Source organism: Dermacentor variabilis, unplaced genomic scaffold (assembly GCF_050947875.1).
Source record: "Dermacentor variabilis isolate Ectoservices unplaced genomic scaffold, ASM5094787v1 scaffold_12, whole genome shotgun sequence".
Lineage (NCBI taxonomy): Eukaryota > Metazoa > Arthropoda > Arachnida > Ixodida > Ixodidae > Dermacentor > Dermacentor variabilis.
Window position 1 is genome coordinate 22825688 of NW_027460280.1, and position 17847 is coordinate 22843534.

At 43.4% G+C, this 17847-nt stretch overlaps 1 protein-coding gene across 2 annotated transcripts in view; it reads left to right on the plus strand.

Moving 5' to 3' along the window:
* The first annotated feature begins 396 nt into the window (after positions 1–396).
* sp3 (phosphatidylinositide phosphatase spermathreecae) overlaps positions 397–17847 on the plus strand; it is a 241834-nt gene continuing 224383 nt past the window's right edge. Inside the window, exons 1-2 of one of the 2 annotated variants that reach the window (XM_075676714.1) lie at positions 397–780; positions 1490–1570. In XM_075676714.1, the coding sequence (XP_075532829.1) occupies positions 684–780; positions 1490–1570 (178 nt within the window). In that variant the 5' untranslated portion in view covers positions 397–683. The remainder of the gene's footprint in view (positions 781–1489; positions 1571–17847) is intronic. The other variant, XM_075676715.1, reaches the window with a different exon arrangement.

The window sequence follows — 17847 nt, forward strand, 5'->3', positions numbered from 1 at the left end:
TTTGCAGTGCATGCTCTGTCCATGAACATGAACTTCTGCATAACCTCCTGAATGGATATGTTACAATAAAAAAGTTATGTAGAAACCAAATACTATGGTTTCGACCCTCGACAACCGTCTCATGCCCGTCAAGAGCGCTTTTCACCCTCTCTCTCTCTGTCGCGCGTCGCCGAATTTCGGAGGCCATGCCTCAATCATTCGAGCACCTTTGCTACATTAGCAGCTGTTTCGTTCCTTGTCATGCGAGATGTTTTAATTTAATGCAGGTAATTTGTTTTGTCTTGGCCAAAGAGATGATTCCAACAATCTCAGCAGTTAGTAAATTTCTGCTTATTCTTTCTACCTTTCCTTGAATTTCTCTCTCTCGCTCCATCAAGTTCATTTGCGTGGTTAGATGGTTTGGTGACGGCCGCTACGGGGCTACGGCTGAGCTACAGTTACTTCTCTCTCTTCTGTCACTCTCACTGTGTGGTTGGTGCTGTGCCAGGCAGGGCCGAGCGGCCCCCGTGTGATGGGTGGTAATGGGGTCTTATTCTGTGGTGTCGTTTTCACGCACGCCAATCTGTGCCCCATGGGGCGAACAATCGGTGTTGCTAAGCTGTGAAATCGTGAGGAAGTTTGCATGCTAGGGTAAATTAAAATTTCTCCCTGCCCTGATATCAGTGGTGGTTTTCCTTGTCATCATGGAAATTCTGATGACTCCCGATTATTACGTGATCATCGATGGTGAAGAAACCTTGTGGTGCAGCCGTGTTGACGGGAAACTGGAACCGAGAAAACGTACGTTCGTCTGTCACTATGTTTGGCGCATGAGTGTGTGAGCCGCGAGTCGTTACGCAGAACGATTATGTCGACGTACGTCGACTGCTTCTCAGTTGCAGAAAGTGTGCCGACAAATAACACCGGGCGTAACGTGTATAATTCTTTAGGGCATTTTTGTTTCCTGCTAGGCGAAGGCGTTAACCAAAACCTCGAATGCTCATCCATCGCGGTCCATATATATGAAGTCTGTATATATCGATCGGCCAGTGAGTCTTCCATCGCAGCATGTCATTGGGTATTGCGGCCGTCTTTATTCATTGCCCGTGACCATTGCATTTGGCCGTCCAAAAGTTTCCTTTAGAAAATTGTATGTTATTTTGAGAGCATAATACAGCGGCAACAGCGGCGGTTTATAACGCTTCCTTTAATTACTTTCAATTGCATGCGCCACGGAAAAGTTTCTTAGTTTCACTTATATTCCCGTTGGAGATACACTTACGGGATTTCTTGCGTTGCTGCAGCCATAGATTAATTCAAGCATCAACTTAGACGCGGCTCTCTCTTTGGAATTGCGCATGCTTTGGTAGAAACAATTTATTTATAACACGCATTTACTAAAGTATGTCCTGTAAAGGAGTCATGGACCGCGCTGCATGTTTTTTGTGGTGTACGCTTCATGCTGGGTTTGCTGCCCTTGTTACGAGGTTATTTATTTTTTACTTTACAGGATCTGAATTACATACGCTGACAGATGCTGTCTGTTTGGGCACAGTTTATGGAATCATCGGAAAATTCCAGCCACATCCAGGTTTGCTCCTTGGCGTTTCATTTATATTTTGTCATAGTCTGCATTTCCCAAGCTATCATACTTGCATTATGTGTGGTAATTTGCTAACAAAACCTCCATGCAAAATTGAATGATTTCTTAATGCTTCTGGTTACCTATTACCAGTGCAATGTGGTAATAGTTTATGAGTGTGCATAAATTTAGTTATATTCATAGCCAATGTGGTATTATGAAAACTTTCAGGGAGCCAGGGCCACAAATATTTTGTACTGATATCATGCACAGATAATGCTACCTGCTAACCAGGTCGAATTTCCTTTGCTTTGTTTGCCAGTAATGAATCATGGCCATGTCATTTCAGTGTATTGGTCTGTCCCCTAATTTATTTTATTTCTGATTTTGAATATATTTCATCAGTGTGCTCAGGCAATTCTATTTATAATTGACATGTGATTTTAAGCACCATTTTTCAGTCAAAGTAAGTGATGAAATCTGTGGAGAAATTTTTTCTATCAGGATGTTAAAATGGTGAAACACAAAATTTGTATGATGTAGTTGCTTCTTTCTCTCTTTATATATATATATATATATATATATATATATATATATATATATATATATATATATATATAGGCATTCTTAATAAAGGCCGGTCCACAACTGAGATGTCAAAAATAAATCTGTTGTATTTTTCGACGTAGATTTCTTCAAATACTTTAACAGTTACCAGGAATTCTTTACTCTTTAAACTATATATATACAGGGTGTCCCAACTATCATGCACCAAGATATAAAAATATGCAAATGCCACGTAGCTCGACGGAACCAAGGTAATGTTGTTTGCCGTCGCTTAGAGATACTCAGATATTTTTTTGCATTCTGCTTAATTGCATAATTAGCTTTAATTAATTAACAAACTTCTCAAATATTATAATTAGATGAAAAGTGTCAATGAGAAAATTGTAGAGGAACATGAAAAATTCCCGATACAGCTTTCTGTTGCTCAATACGAGCTGCATGAAAGTGTTTTTCCGAGCCTGAAAGAAGTCCGTGAATACACGCAAAGTGCCTCGAGCGGCCAGTCGTGCAGCAATATTTCATGTATTTGCGGGCTTCTTTCACGCTCGAAAAAACACTATTATGTAGCTTGTATTGAGTAATAGAAAGCTGTATTGGGAGTTTTTCATGTTGCTCTACAATTTTCTCATTGACACTTTGAATATCTAATTCAAAAAGTGATGGTGTCTGAAACATCATTTATAAATATTAAGAAGAGCAATGAGCTTAATACCGAGCTCTGGTGGGCACCAGACATTATGCAAACGATGTCAGATTCTGCACCATTTATCAGAACATATAAGGGACAGCAAGGCAAGTTATTCTTAAATTAAATCCATTGTGCGATCAGCGCATGCAGGTTACAAGTGATAATATGTATGCTCATGACAGCCTTATCTGTCCACGAGTGTGCTAATGCCTGCGGTGCTGTCCTCGTAGGCATTGCTGTGCATACCGGGTATTTTCTTTTAGAAGGTCCTACATTTTTAAAAATTGCTTGTGGCAGATAGCACAGTTGTGACCCTTGAACTTAATTACTGAATTAAGCGGCCATTACTTGTATAAGAAATTGAAATACTTAATTGAATAATTAACATAATTACACTGACTAACCTAAATTAGTTACATTATGGCACATATCTAAATATATTAAATATAGCGAATTATCATGAATTCTCCAAACTAAACCAGTTTCGAGATATTAATTTTTAAAATTTCCTACGAATTGCATGGCATTCCAGCTACTTGTTTTAGGAAATGCTGTTTCATGCATTGAAGTGCAAAATTTAAAAAATTTTTGACCTGTAAACAAAACACCCAGTATATTGTACGGGCATGAATAAATGGGGGCTTCTTTTGGTAGCTGCTGCTGCATAAGTTCTTCACGTGCTCACTTGGCAAGGGGCGGATGCAGCGTGATGTCAGAAGTTGGGCCCATCTTGTAAGCACGAAGCTGGTCAGTCTGCACCAGCATTAAAAAGCTGGATAGGCCAGCGCACAGCTAGCCACGTCCACCAACGACCGGAAGCCATTTCTGTCGTCTATAATTGCCAACCAGCAGCTGCCGAATTTCAATTTCAGTACATTGTGGAGCGGACTGCCTGGTCAGAAGAATTTGACGATTACTGTTTTGCGTCTGACCTCAACGAGCACAGCGATGAAGCTCAAGTATGAACGCTTCTTCATGCCATTGGAAGGCAAGCTAGTGAAATCTTCCAGACCTTCAACTTGTCTGAGGAAGATGAAAGTAAGCATGACGTCGTTAAGAGGAAGTTTGATGACCACTTCGTAGAGGCCCAAAACATTGTTTATGAGAGTGCCTGTTTTCATAGCCATAACCAAGGTTCGGGCAAGTCTGTTGACCAATGTGTCGCTGTTCTACATACACTGGCTAAAAGATGCGACTTCGACTCCTTCAAGGACAGGATGATTCGTGACCGCTTCGTTGTGATGCTTCGGGATGTGCAGCTATTGTAAACCCTGCAAATGGGTCCCGATATCACATTGGCTGCAGCACTCACCAATGAATGAATAGAATTTATTGATAGGAAAGACAGAGAGGTCGACCTGAGCTAGTGCCCTCTAGTCTGCTACTCTGCACTGGGGAAGAGGGAAGGGGAGTGAAAGTATTGGAATGGATGATGATGATAAGAGAAGTGGTGAGTGCTTATGTACATGAGACAGTTGCCTCGCTAGAGCCGCTCGTCGAGCTTGGTGTCCTGCAGAAACTCCAACAATACTTTTGTTGCACGCATTGAAATTGCAGTGTCAGGCCATGGGCCGAGGATAGCTTCCTCCGACAGTAGTTGCCTGCCAACGCCGGCTAAGAAACTGTCTAACGTCCTTCGCTCCAGCATATATGCTGGGCAGTCGCACAGTACATGTTGCAGTGTTTCGGGCATCTGGCAGTGTACACAATCAGGGCTGTTCGATTGGCCGATGAGGTGTGCGTAGCGACGGGTGAAAGCAACGCCGAGCCGAATCCTGTGTAGCAATGATGTTTTGCTCCGTGTAAGCTTCGGGGGCAAACAGAATTTACCGTCTGCGTCAATCATATGTAGACGTCTGTGAATGTTATCAGAGTGGGCTCTGTAAGCCTTTGTAAGGTCCTGCATGAGTGCCTTGATCATGGAGTTGGTGTCAGGTCGCGAGTAGGCAATCCGTACTTCATCAGAGGAAGAGGAGGCCGATCTTGCCTCACTGTCAGCGAGTTCATTACCAAAAACACCACAATGGCTAGGCACCCATTGAAAGGTGATCACGTGGCCACTTTACTCGGCACTGTGATAAAGTTCGACGATTTCCAGCACGAGCAGATAGTATGGTCCTTTGTTTAAAAAGTATTTTAGCGCCTGTAGCGCTGATTTGGCATCGCACAATATTGTCCATTTATGGGGTGTCTGCGTTCTCCTAAAACGGACAGCCTCCCGTATTCCCGCAAGTTCCGCAGCCGTAGATGTCGATTTGTGGTCTAATCGAAATCGTTGAGTAATTCCAAGTTGTGGGATGACAAATGCGGCCGTTGTGGCAGATGGCGTGACCGAACCATCGGTATATACTTGTACAGTCCCACTATATAAAGTAAATATATGGGACAGGGTGAGCTGCTTCAAGCCAATGGAGGAAACGTGAGATTTCTTCCTAATTCCGGGTATCTGAAGCCTCACTAGTGGTCTTGGCAATGTCCATGGAGGTGTCGCGGGGATGTCGGTTGCCTGGAATCTTGCAGGTACAATGCTTGCGTGACATGCAATAGCTTTAGAAAAAGCACAGTCAAGGTTGATGCTTGGAAGCATTGACAGTGGATGGTGTGAGTGTCTGGTTAGCAGGCGAAGATAGGTTCGCACAGGTTCACAAGACCTGTATATGTCGATAGGACAAGCCCGTGCTTCCGCTATTGTGCCCTTAGTTGACGTGCAGTGTGGCAAGCCAAGACATATCCGTAGTGCTTGAGCCTGAAGGCTCTCCAGCGTGCGTATACAAGATGACCCCATGTTAGATAACACAGGCATGCTGTAGCGTATGTAGCCCACAAAAAGTGCCTGGTACACTTGGAGCAAACTTCGTTCAGAGGGGCCCCATCTCAGTCCTGATATTACACGAAGAACGTGTATGAAGTTAGTCAGTTTAGCCCTAAGCGCAGTAACATGTTTGGTCCAAGAAAGACTTCAGTCTATTATCACGCCAAGAAATCTGTGGTGGGTGACTAAAGGAAGCGCCGTTCCGTCGACAAAGATTGGATAATTTGACATCGATTTGCGCGTAAATGCCATGACTGCACACTTAGTTGCTGAGAGTTGCAGGCCTCTACGGCGCAAGTACTTCGCCGTTATGGTAACCGCACGTTGAAGCCTTGCACGCACTTGTGGACGTGTGACCCCGGATGACCAAATACAGATATCATCCGCGTACGTACTGATACGCGCTGTTTCAGGTAGCTCGTCTGCAAGGCCCACCAGTATCATATTGAACAATACTGGGCTAAGGACACCACCCTGTGGAATACCCCTGCGAACTTCATGTCTATCAGTCTCGCCATCCGAAGTGGACATGAAAATGGTGCGGCCACTGAGGTAACTCTGCAGCCATGCATACATCCGGCCACCAACACCAATATCCTCAAGCGCCTGAAGAATCGAATGGTGGAAGACGTTGTCGTAGGCACTTTTGATGTCCAGAAATATTGCGCATACCAGACGACGGCGTCTCTTTTCCTGTTGAACAGAAGATACTAGGTCGATCACACCGTCAATGGATGATCGGCCTCTTCTGAATCCGTTGATGAAATCAGGAAGTCCACCACTTTTTTCGAGTAGCCATTCCAGTCTGCTCAGTACCACCAGCACTCGCCAAAGCAAGGCTCAAAGGAACCATCCTCGAGCAGCAACAGCAACTACGACATGCCAAAAGCCATACAGCCAGCTTGATAGCAGAAACTGCTGTGGAGGCCATCAGAAAGGAGCACTTTTCAATGTAGAGCGAGCAGGAAGGGCGGGGCAACTGACGGGATGACAGTGCACTAGGCTAAGATGCCGGGGACCTGAGATGTCTATTCTGCAGACAAGCATCCCATCCAAGGTCTTCGTGTCCAGCCAGGTTTGCCTCTTGCTGCAACTGCCACGTCAAAGGACACTTCAGTTGTGTCTCCCACAAGAAAGTCGCTGCTCCTGCAAAGGTAGTACTTTCATCTCTTCAAACGGACAATGAACTCTATTTTTACGGGCTGTTAAGAATGTTGCTGAATCTACAGTGGACATGGAGAATCCTAGGTTCATTCAAGTAACTATTAATAGTACACCTGCCTTTGCGAAAGTCGACACAGTTGTGGAAGTGTCAATTATGCCTTCCACTTCCCGGTTTACCAACGAAGGCAGACCATACAGATGTTCTTTTGATGGGACGAAGTAATGAACAGTTGAATGTTTGGGAAAGTTTTGTGCTGCTATTCATTTTGCAGGTTAAATAAATAGCACAGGCAGTGTATGTCGTGGCATAATTGCGCTCAGTGTTGTTGAGCCATTGAGCTACTGGAGAATTGTGAATTGTCAAATTTTTGAATGAAGTGGGTTCAGCCGAACCGTATGTTTGCACTTATCATCAGCAGTTCCTGGTACTGAGGTCTTTCACTGGAGAGTATAAAACATATTTGAAGGCAGACTATGTTCTGTATGTGGTTCATGTGGCACGCTGCGTTCAAATTCTACTGAGAGTTGCCATCAAGTGAGAACTAGGCAAAATGGAAGACCAGGGGGTGATAAGAACGGTTGAAGGGCCAACCGAATGATGTGCCATAATGGTCCCAGTTCAGAAGCCATCTGGAGAGGTTTGTATTTGCATTGATTTAACCCAGTTCAATTGCAGTGTTGTCCGAGAGCTCTATATGCTGTCAACCGTAGACGAGATACTGAGCCTGTTTAGCGAGGCAGCATACTCTTGAAGTTAGATGCCAACTCCATGTTTTACCAAGTAAAGTTATCGGAAGAGTGCCAGACGTTAACCACTTTTATCACCCTGTACAGCAGATACTGCTTTCAGAGGCTGCCTTTCTGGATTACTTCTACATTTGAGAATATTCAGAAAAAAATGTCTCAGATCTTGGCAGGCGCACAAGGCATGGTAAATTTAATAGATGACATCCTAGTCTATGGAGCAACAAAGGCTGAGCATCACGAAAGTTTAGAAAGGACATTACAAATGCTCGCAAAGGTGGATGTTACCTTGAACAGAGCCAAATATTGTTTTAGTGTAGGTAAAATTTCCTTTCTTGATTGTCTCATGACCAAAGACTGCATAAAGCATGATCCGTAGAAAGTAGCTGCCATCAAAAACATGATAATGCCTAGGAATGAATCTAATGTGCGCCGATTTCTTGGCATGGTGAATTATCTCTTTCTGTTTCTTCTGAACCTCTCGGAAAAGAGCACTCTAGTGCACCAGTTGCTTCAAAAGGTTCACGAGTGGAAATGGGACAAAGCACAGGAGGCTGCTTTCAATAGCATAAAAGACTTATGTTCGAGTAAATGCATAGCCAAGTATAATCCTACGTACATAACGATACTTGCCACTTTCACCTCTGCTTCTGGTCTAGGGTTGGTTTTGATGCAGTGGAACGGGGAGTGATGGCCTGTAGCATTTGCATCCGGAGCACTCACTCCGATGAAATCACGCGATGCACAAATACTGATGTAGACTTGGGCTGCGGAGACGTTTGAAGCCTACCTAAGAAGTCTAAAAGTACAATTTCAGACTGACCAGAAACCTCTAGTGATGTTGTTGTGAAAGACTCCTGTCGACCTGCTACCGCCATGTGTTCAACGCTTCTTCATCATCATCATCATCAGCCTGGTTACGCCCACTGCAGGGCAAAGGCCTCTCCCATACTTCTCCAACAACCCCGGTCATGTACTAATTGTGGCCATGCCGTCCCTGCAAACTTCTTAATCTCATCCGCCCACCTAACTTTCTGCCGCCCCCTGCTACGCTTCCCTTCCCTTGGGATCCAGTTCGTAACCCTTAATGACCATCGGTTATCTTCCCTCCTCATTACATGTCCTGCCCATGCCCATTTCTTTTTCTTGATTTCAACTAAGATGTCATTAACTCGCGTTTGTTCCCTCACCCAATCTGCTCTTTTCTTATCCCTTAACGTTACACCTATCATTCTTCTTTCCATAGCTCGTTGTGTCGTCCTCAATTTGAGTAGAACCCTTTTAGTAAGCCTCCAGGTTTCTGCCCCGTAGGTGAGTACTGGTAAGACACAGCTATTATATACTTTTCTCTTGAGGGATAATGGCAACCTGCTGTTCATGATTTGGGAATGCCTGCCAAACGCACCCCAGCCCATTCTTATTCTTCTGATTATTTCCGTCTCATGATCCGGATCCGCCGTCACTACCTGCCCTAAGTAGATGTATTCCCTTACGACTTCCAGTGCCTCGCTGCCTATTGTAAATTGCTGTTCTCTACCGAGACTGTTAAGCATTACTTTTGTTTTCTGCAGATTAATTTTTAGACCCACTTTTCTGCTTTGCCTCTCCAGGTCAGTGAGCATGCATTGCAATTGGTCCCCTGAGTTACTAAGCAAGGCAATATCATCAGCGAATCGCAAGTTACTAAGGTATTCTCCATTAACTTTTATCCCCAATTCTTCCCAATCCAGGTCTCTGAATACCTCCTGTAAACACGCTGTGAATAGCATTGGAGATATCGTATCTCCCTGCCTGACGCCTTTCTTTATTGGGATTTTGTTGCTTGCTTTATGGAGGACTACGCTTCAGATTGAGACTAATGAGGTTCAAGTTTGCGGTTGTTTTGTCCCTGGGAAGCCTGGTAACCACTGATACACTTTCAAGGTTGCTGCTTTGAGAGATGTCAGCAAATTTGTCAATGCTGTCAGTACCAGAAGTCACTAGCCACGTTGAAGCATGCCAGGGTGGTCGAGGTTGGGCATATATAGAAAAAGTGAAAGAAGGACGAGCAGGAGACGACGTTTGGGGGCAAAGCTTTGGATGTGGAGTGGATGGCCTATGTACCGGTCGCTTCCTATCTCGTTGCGTTCATATTGGCAGTAAGAAGCATCGATTACAGTTTGGAACAATGTGTTATTGAAAGGCACGCAGCTCGTCATACCACAGTGTCAGTGGGCTGAAGCGCTGCGTCACTTGCATGACGGCCATCAAGGAATCGTAAAATCATGGTCCAGAGCATGAGTCCATGTGGTGGCCAGGATTAAGCTCAAAGCTTGTCGAATTGATAGACAATGCCAAGTGTGTGCAATGTCGCATGACCAGGGGCCGTATTCTTAAACGTTCGCCTTCCATTATAGTTTCGCTGCCACGATAGTTACGTTCAATAAATCAAGCGACTACTTACCTGTGGTGTCAGCGTGCACTACCAACACAAGCAGTCGAACGCTTCACATCGCATGATAGCGCGCACCGTGCGAGTGCAGAGCGGCTCAGGTGTGTTGTTTTCGAGTGTAGTGGCCACACTACGGGTTCTGCGCACTGCCTACAGTTGGTTACGGCCACTTTTGGTAAAATAAATTGAATAAGGAAGTGTGAAATGTTTTACTTCAAATGACTCAACAAATAACGCTGCGAAACAGTGCGTGTAAGACGCCACCAAAAGGGCTACTATAAACCACTACACTCCACCACCAACCAAATGCCGAAAGGCGTGTTCGTTTGTTTAATATATGTCGAGAGCACTCATCGACACCACGACAATAAAATGACATAGGCCGGAACTACTAGATGGCGCTGTTTATTTTCTGATTTTGCTAAAACCGCCAATCAGTGCGCGCCGTTGGCGGAGACGTGGCCAAGGCTATAGTTTCGCGGAAGGCGAATGTTTCAGAATACGGGCCCAGTATGGCAGAACCTATGATTCTAGCGGAAACACCACAACTGCTGTGGCAAAAAAGTTGGCGCAGACCTATGCCAGATTGGTGGTGCGCACTGCCTTGTAGTTGTTGATTACCTCTCACAGTATGCAGGACTTGCGTGCCTTGCAAGGTGAGATAGTGCCAGCATTGTGAATCAGTTGAAGGCCATTTTTGTATGGCATGGTATACTGGAAATTGTATTATCTGACTACGGGCCGCAGTTTCAGTTGTAAGAATTACGAGATTTTGCACAAGATTACGGCTTTCAGCACATCACGACAAGCCTGAGGTCTGCAGGCTGATGGGGAGGCCGAGAGGATAATTTAAACTGTAAGGAATCTAATAAAAAAGTGAGTGACCCCTACCTTGTAGTGTTAGATAACAGGGATACCCCAGGACCCTTAGGGAGAAGTCAGTTGTAACTACTAATAGGCCGGCACCTGTGTTCGACCATTCCCCTGCATTCCAGCAAGTTGGTGCCGAGAACTGTGAACCAGGTTCTCATTTGTCAGAAGGACAGGGCTATAAAGGAGAAACAGCAGGGCTCTTGTGTACTTTAGGCCTGAAGGCATGCCTATGGCAAGTTAATATATACCTGACATTGGCCCTAGTGACCATGAAGTGTATTTCACTAGCTTGCCAAATGAGCAACCTAGTGCACGCAATGAAGAATTGCGGCATGCCGGTCACCTCCTGCCACCTCCTACCTCCTGCCGGTCACCTCCCATTGCCTAGCCGGTCACCTCCCGCTTGCGTGACACACTCAGGGCACGAAGTTAGGAAACTCAAATGGTACGGAATGCCAGATTGACATTTTCATGTGTTGTTCTTTTGGCTTGAATGCGTAAAGTGTTGTACACAGTGTGTTGGCATGCATTACCTTTCTGCCAGTTCAGAGTACAGGGATCCCATCAAGCTGTGGATTGGCAAAGCTTTTTGCCCCCGTTCTCTGCATTTCTGATGTATAAAGCACAGAAATAAACTGAAATTGAAACCTGCATGCTTGTGCAGTCTTTTTTTTTTGTCACTGGCATCACAGGTGCACACTTCGCTAAGCAGGGAGATGTGTTATCAGCTCTTGTAAGTCGCAAGTGATAATGTACGAGGTGCTACCCAAAAGTTCCGGAAATTCAGTCGTGAAAAACAAATGTGTTTATGACAATGCCTAATCAGCACTGTCAACTTCAAAGTAGTCCCCTTGAGCATGTATACACCGATCCCAGCATTTCTGTCACGATTCCATGTATTCGTGGTACTCTCCATGCGACAGTGTTGAGGACCACCTGCGATTCCTACTGGATCTCTTCAAAAGTGTGAAGCCGTTGTCCTTTCAGCCTCAGCTTCAACTTTGGGAACAAGAAAAAGTCGCAAGGGGCGAGGTCAGTTGAATAGGGCGGGTGCGGAATTACTGTGATTTGTTTGAAAGTCGGGAACTGTCGAACAATGAGTGATGTATGAGCAGGTGCATTGCCGTGATGAAGAAGCCAGTTGTTGTTCTTCCACTTCTCTGGACGTTCGTGTCAAATGCTCTCTCTTAAGGGGAGACACTAGTGTTTGATGTTTTTTGTAAATTTTTGTCATGCACAAATGAAATTTTCAGGCAAGGTATACTTTAGCCTGCTAGAAGCATATATGCAATCTATTTTTTCTTATGTTAAGTACTTTTTGAGATAATTAATACCTTCTGAAAATCAATTTGCCCAGCTTTTCAACAATTTTACCACTGAATATCAGAGAAAAATTTATATGTACACATTCTAGAACAATCAGAGATCACAATTAGACCATCACTGTAATTTTAGCTCTATTGATACAAAAGTTATTGCCATATCTAATGTGGTAGTTATGAAGCTCAAAATTCTTATCTATTGTATTGCCACATAAAAAATTCTAGCATAAGGGATATCATATTTTATTAGTTTTATTGTGTGTAGAAACTCATAAGCTTTTGAATGCAACAAGAATAATTGAAATCGGACTATTACATCAAAAGATACTGTGGGCAACAGCACGTGTCATAGGAGAAATGCAGCTTTTGAGAAAACGCATAACGAAGTTCCAGGACATGATCTAGATTTATTCTTAGCAATTGCAGCAAGAAATTCAAGTCCACCTTGCACTAGAAGCCACCAGGCACATAATCACCATCGCTCTCTTTCATGTGCCTCTTCTTTATGGCATGCATGAACTTTTCTGCTCTGGCGTACTTCTTGTCAGACGCCACTAGCCGGTGCTGGTCTTTTTCAGCATGTATCCTCCTCTTCTTAGTGAGCTCCATCCGGTGCTTATGTCGTCGCAAATGGTACAGTTCACCACTAGTTTCACGGCCACTTCATATTCCCGGTCGCCCTTTAACACATTCAAAGGGCCACGGCAGAATTCGCATTTCTCGCACCGAATCAGGCGATTTAGAGCCGCTAGGCTTAGAATCGTAAACGCGGTCCCGCTCGCTGCCGCTTCCGGGGAATCTCCGATAAGTGACTGCTTTCGGCGGGTAGCTGATAACGAATACAGCTTCTGTCGTTGCTCCTCCGCGCGACGTTCAATTCCCACTTGTTTGGCTTCTGTGATGAGAAGTGTGTCGACGTGCATTGCCCTCGACGTGTTGCTGGCCGCAGGCATCGTGTGTGCGGTCGTAGCTTCGGTAGCTGCCGTTCGCTTGCTGGCGCACGTCGCTGTGCTGGTTGCCGTCACTGCCGATTCATCAGATGCCAGTTAGGTATCCGAGAAGGTTGCATTTTTTCCCGAAAGCATGAGCCGTCGCGAACTTCCGTCGACCGACAGCCATCGTCGCGTTGCTACGGCGCACTAGACTGCGTGCAAACCACGTCTAACATGGCGTTTCGCATTGTCGGAGAAACGAAACTCCCGGTCGTCCAATCAGAGATCAGGATTTATCCTACGTGGTACAAAGGCGCCAATGCCGTGCGAGTATTCTCCCTTTTTCGAAAGCATGTACCTACAAGTAGCCAGACTTGGTGCCCTTTTCCCGCTAAAAACGGAATGTCGAAGAATCCAGCTTTCAAATGATTCCAAAATGGCCGCGCTGCGGGTAACGGTTGGCGTAGACGAAGGCATTGAATTTGCCTCTTTTCGAGGGGCGTTTGCTAGCAAAAGCGGTGATGAAGCTGACTTTAGAGCGCAATAACAATATAAGTACTCATCAGAACGCGTTATTATTGCAGCAATAGCTTCTCTAGGACGTCTACATTGCGAAAAAAATTGTTACAAAAAGTCATTTTTTCTAGACTTTTTGGGCCAGAAGATCCGCGTCTCCCCTTAAGCACCTCAAAACATCACAGTAAAGCTCACTATTCACGGATTGTCCAGGAGGTATGAATTCCTTGTGGACAATTTCATGTAGGTAAAAAAAACAAAAAAAACAATGAGTGTGAACTTCACATTGCCATGAACTTGACATGCCTTTTCCGGCCGCGGGGAATTAGGCGACTTCCATTGTGATGACTGCTGCTTGGTTTTAGGATTGTAGCCATACACCCATGTCTCAACCCCGGCTATTACACTGGAGAGGAATGTGGGATTGTCTCTGACTTGTTGCTTCAGTTTTGGTCAGATAGAAACATGGTTCAGCTCCTGTTGGTCACTGAGAAGTCCTGGCACAAATTTTGCAGCAATGCGCCTCATGTTCAAAACAGCCGACAAAATTAGCTGAACTGTGCCATAAGATTGTCCTGCAATGTTGCAATGTTGCAGACATTCTTTATAGTTAGCCTGCAATTTCCAAGGATAGCCTTACGAACTTCCACTATCATTTCCAGAGTTGTGCTCGTTGATGGCCATCCAGAACGTTCGTCGTTATCAACGTACATTCGACCCTGTTTGAAGCATTTATTCCATAAAAATGTCCTACTTTGGCTCATGGTGTCGACTCCAAAAGCGTCCTCTAGCATATGATGAGTTTCTGCCGCAGTTTTGCCAAGTTTAAAGCAAAACTTGATGCAAATCCTTTGTTCCTTGAAGTCTGCCATATAGGTGGCTAAGAAATGTGCCAAATCAGTGAAACATTGTGTTGTAAAACAACACTTTGCAAAACAATACTTCTTAGATGCAAGTCATTCAGCACACTGATTCGCAAAGCATACTGCTAGCTAGATCTAGTGGTGGTAATGTGTACTGCACTCAGTTTGCTGACGCTTTTCAAATTCCCAGAACTTTTGGGTAGCACCTCGTATGTCTATGACGGCCTTACCTGTCCGCAAGTGTGCTAATGCTTGCAGTACTTTCATCACAGGCACCACTGTGTGTATATTGCACTGACATGAAAAAGCAGGGGCTTTTTTGGGTAGCTACTGCTGTGTCGGTTCTTTGCGTGTGCTCGCCCGCCAAGGGGTGGACATGACACCCATGTGATCACTTTTTTTTTCACTGATATTAAACCAATATAGTGTGTGAATAAGCAATTTGTGATCTCCTATGTCAAACGTTTTTCGATAATCTACAAAAACAATCCACATAGGTAATGCCTGTCTAGAGTACCAAAAGTTTCATGTATGAACTCTGTTACTTGGGCTATGGAGGAATGTCCTTGTTGGAAATCGTGGTGTTTTAAATTAAGGAGGTTTTGGCCATTTATGTGTCTAATAATGTTGCTGCACAAGGCACGCTCTAATAATTTGTGGACAATACTATTTGGTAAAGATATCAAACTGTAATCGCTGACTAGTTTCCAGGGCCCTGACTTATTTATTTTATTTATTTCATAATACCCCTAAAGGCCCCCGAAGGGGTATTACATAGGGGGTACCGATACATGAAAAAAATGTGAGCTTTGCGTGTTACGGAAAAAACAACTGAAGTACACAAAAGTTATACAAAATTTTTACAAAAGAGAACACAAAAGTTATACAAAAGTATGATATTTAGCAAAATACACAAGTAAACAATATACGAAACACAATATACGAAATACATTAGGCAAGTGAAACTCAGATAGAAAATACAAAACTGTCTGAGAAAATAAATTAAGGGAATTAAATAGGTACAATGTAAAAGAAGTAAAACGGGGTGTTGCTCTAAACTGCTTCAGTTGTCACGTTAACAAATTAATGAGACATGAATCCACTTGTACAATGTGCACGCAGAATGGTAAGACAATGATCAAAACAATATATACACTGAACAACGTATGAAGAAACGGTACATGATAAATATTTACATGTAACTATTGCGTAAAAGTTCCTGAAAGGTTGCGAAATCGGTTTGAGTAGCAATGTGTGATGGTAGGTTATTCCATGCAACAATTGTTCGGGGAACAAAGGAGTTAGCATAGTTAGCTGAGCGACAACTGATGCGTTTTATCTTGAAGATATGGTCTGTGCGTGGAAAGAAGGCTGTCGCTGGTTCGAAGATACGGTGAAGGTGCGGATGATGATAAAGTTTGTGCAGCAGTGAGAGGCGGGCAATTCTGCGGTGATGAGATAAGTCGTCAAGATGAGCGCAAGCTTTTAGTGCTGAAATGCTAGTATAGGGTGAATAATCAGAAAAAATGAAACGGACCGCACGGTTTTGCAGTGATTCGATTTCTTGGGTGATATATGTTTGAAAAGGATCCCAGATGGCTGATGCATACTCGATTTTGGGGCGTATTAATGTGATGTATGCTAGTCTGCGTAGTTTAGCTGGAGCATGCTTAAGGTTGCGTTTGAGGAGGCCTAAAGAGCGGTTAGCTGATGCCAACGTCAGGTGGATGTGATGATGCCACGTTAGATCAGACTGTAAGTGAACACCAAGGTACTTATATGAAGTTGTAAGTTCAATTATGTTGTTAGATATTACATACGATGTTGGAATACGGTGGTTGCACCTAGTAAATGATAATAACTTCGTTTTAGCTGTATTAAGAGTCATCAACCATGTTGAACACCATGTGTTAATAGCGTTAAGATCGGTTTGAAGAATATCTTTGTCATTGTCGCATGAAATTAATCGATATATTACACAGTCTTCGGCAAAAAGTCTGATGTGGGAAGACACACAGTTAGGCAGGTCATTAATATAGATTAACAAAAGTAAAGGGCCAAGAATGCTGCCCTGCGGAACATCGGAGGTTACTTTGGCATAAGAGGAAGTACTGCTGTTAACAGACGTATATTGTACTCTGGATGAGAGGAAATCCTTAATCCATCCAATAACGGTTGGGTGTATGTTAAGGTTCATTAGCTTCAGTATTAGTCTATGGTGAGCAACGCGATTGAAAGCTTTCGAGAAATCCAGGAAGATAGCAGCAACTTGAAAGCCTAGGTCTAGGTATGAATGTATGTCATGTAAAAAGGCGGCTAACTGTGTTCCGCGTAAATAACCACGACAAAAGCCATGTTGGTAATCAACAATAATTTTGTGCTCTTCTAAGTAGTTAATGATTTCAGTATACAAGATGTGTTCAAGTAATTTACAAATAGTACTAGTTAAGGAGATGGGGCGGTAATTTAATGGGCGAATTCGGTCTCCGGACTTAAAAATGGGTATGACTTTTGCCACCTTCCAATCGTGCGGAATAGTGTTAGTTGATAAAGACTGCGAGAAGAGTGCACATAATATAGGTGATAAACTAGGTGACAAATGTTTTAACACTTTATTATTAATGCCAGTGTGATCAGAGGCGGAAGAAAGTTTAAGTTTATTTAGATCGCACAGTTTAAGTTTATTTAAGTTTATTTAAGTTTAAGTTTATTTAAGATCGCACAACGTGTGCGATCTTCCATTCATTTGGAGGGCATCCCCTACTCAATGAATTTGAGTTTATTATCTTGAGGAAAGGTGGGATGAATGAAATGCCACCTGTCAATTAATCCGGCCCTCCTAATTTGCAGGTATCTAAACGTTCAAGAAGAAACTTAATACCACTCATCAATAATTAGGTTGTCAAAGCTGCTGTTGAAAGGCGGAGCTAAAATTTCAATTGACTTTTTTGATGTGAAGATGGAAGCAAAGAACTTGTTGAAGCAGTTCACTTTATGTAACCTATTTTTTATTGCCTATATATTATGCTGAAGTGAAGGAACACATACCCTGTCTTTCTTGTTACAATTAATAAAATTCTGGAATAGCTTTTGCATTTTCCTAGACTAAGGATAGAAAGAGTGAAAGAATACTGTTTTTGTGTCACAAATTTTCGCTTGCAAAATTTTGGTTATGGCCACTAGTTGCTCACAAATATCAGTTATTTTTTAATTTATACCTGTATATCCTGTTTATTTTACCATTAAGGCGCCATAGCTCACCATAAACCATGGCTTACATTTAGAACTTCACACTGTTTGCACCCACGATGGCGTGTATTGTGCTTGAAGGTCAGGCATTTTTGTTTTGAAATAACACCTTAGGTCAACGATGC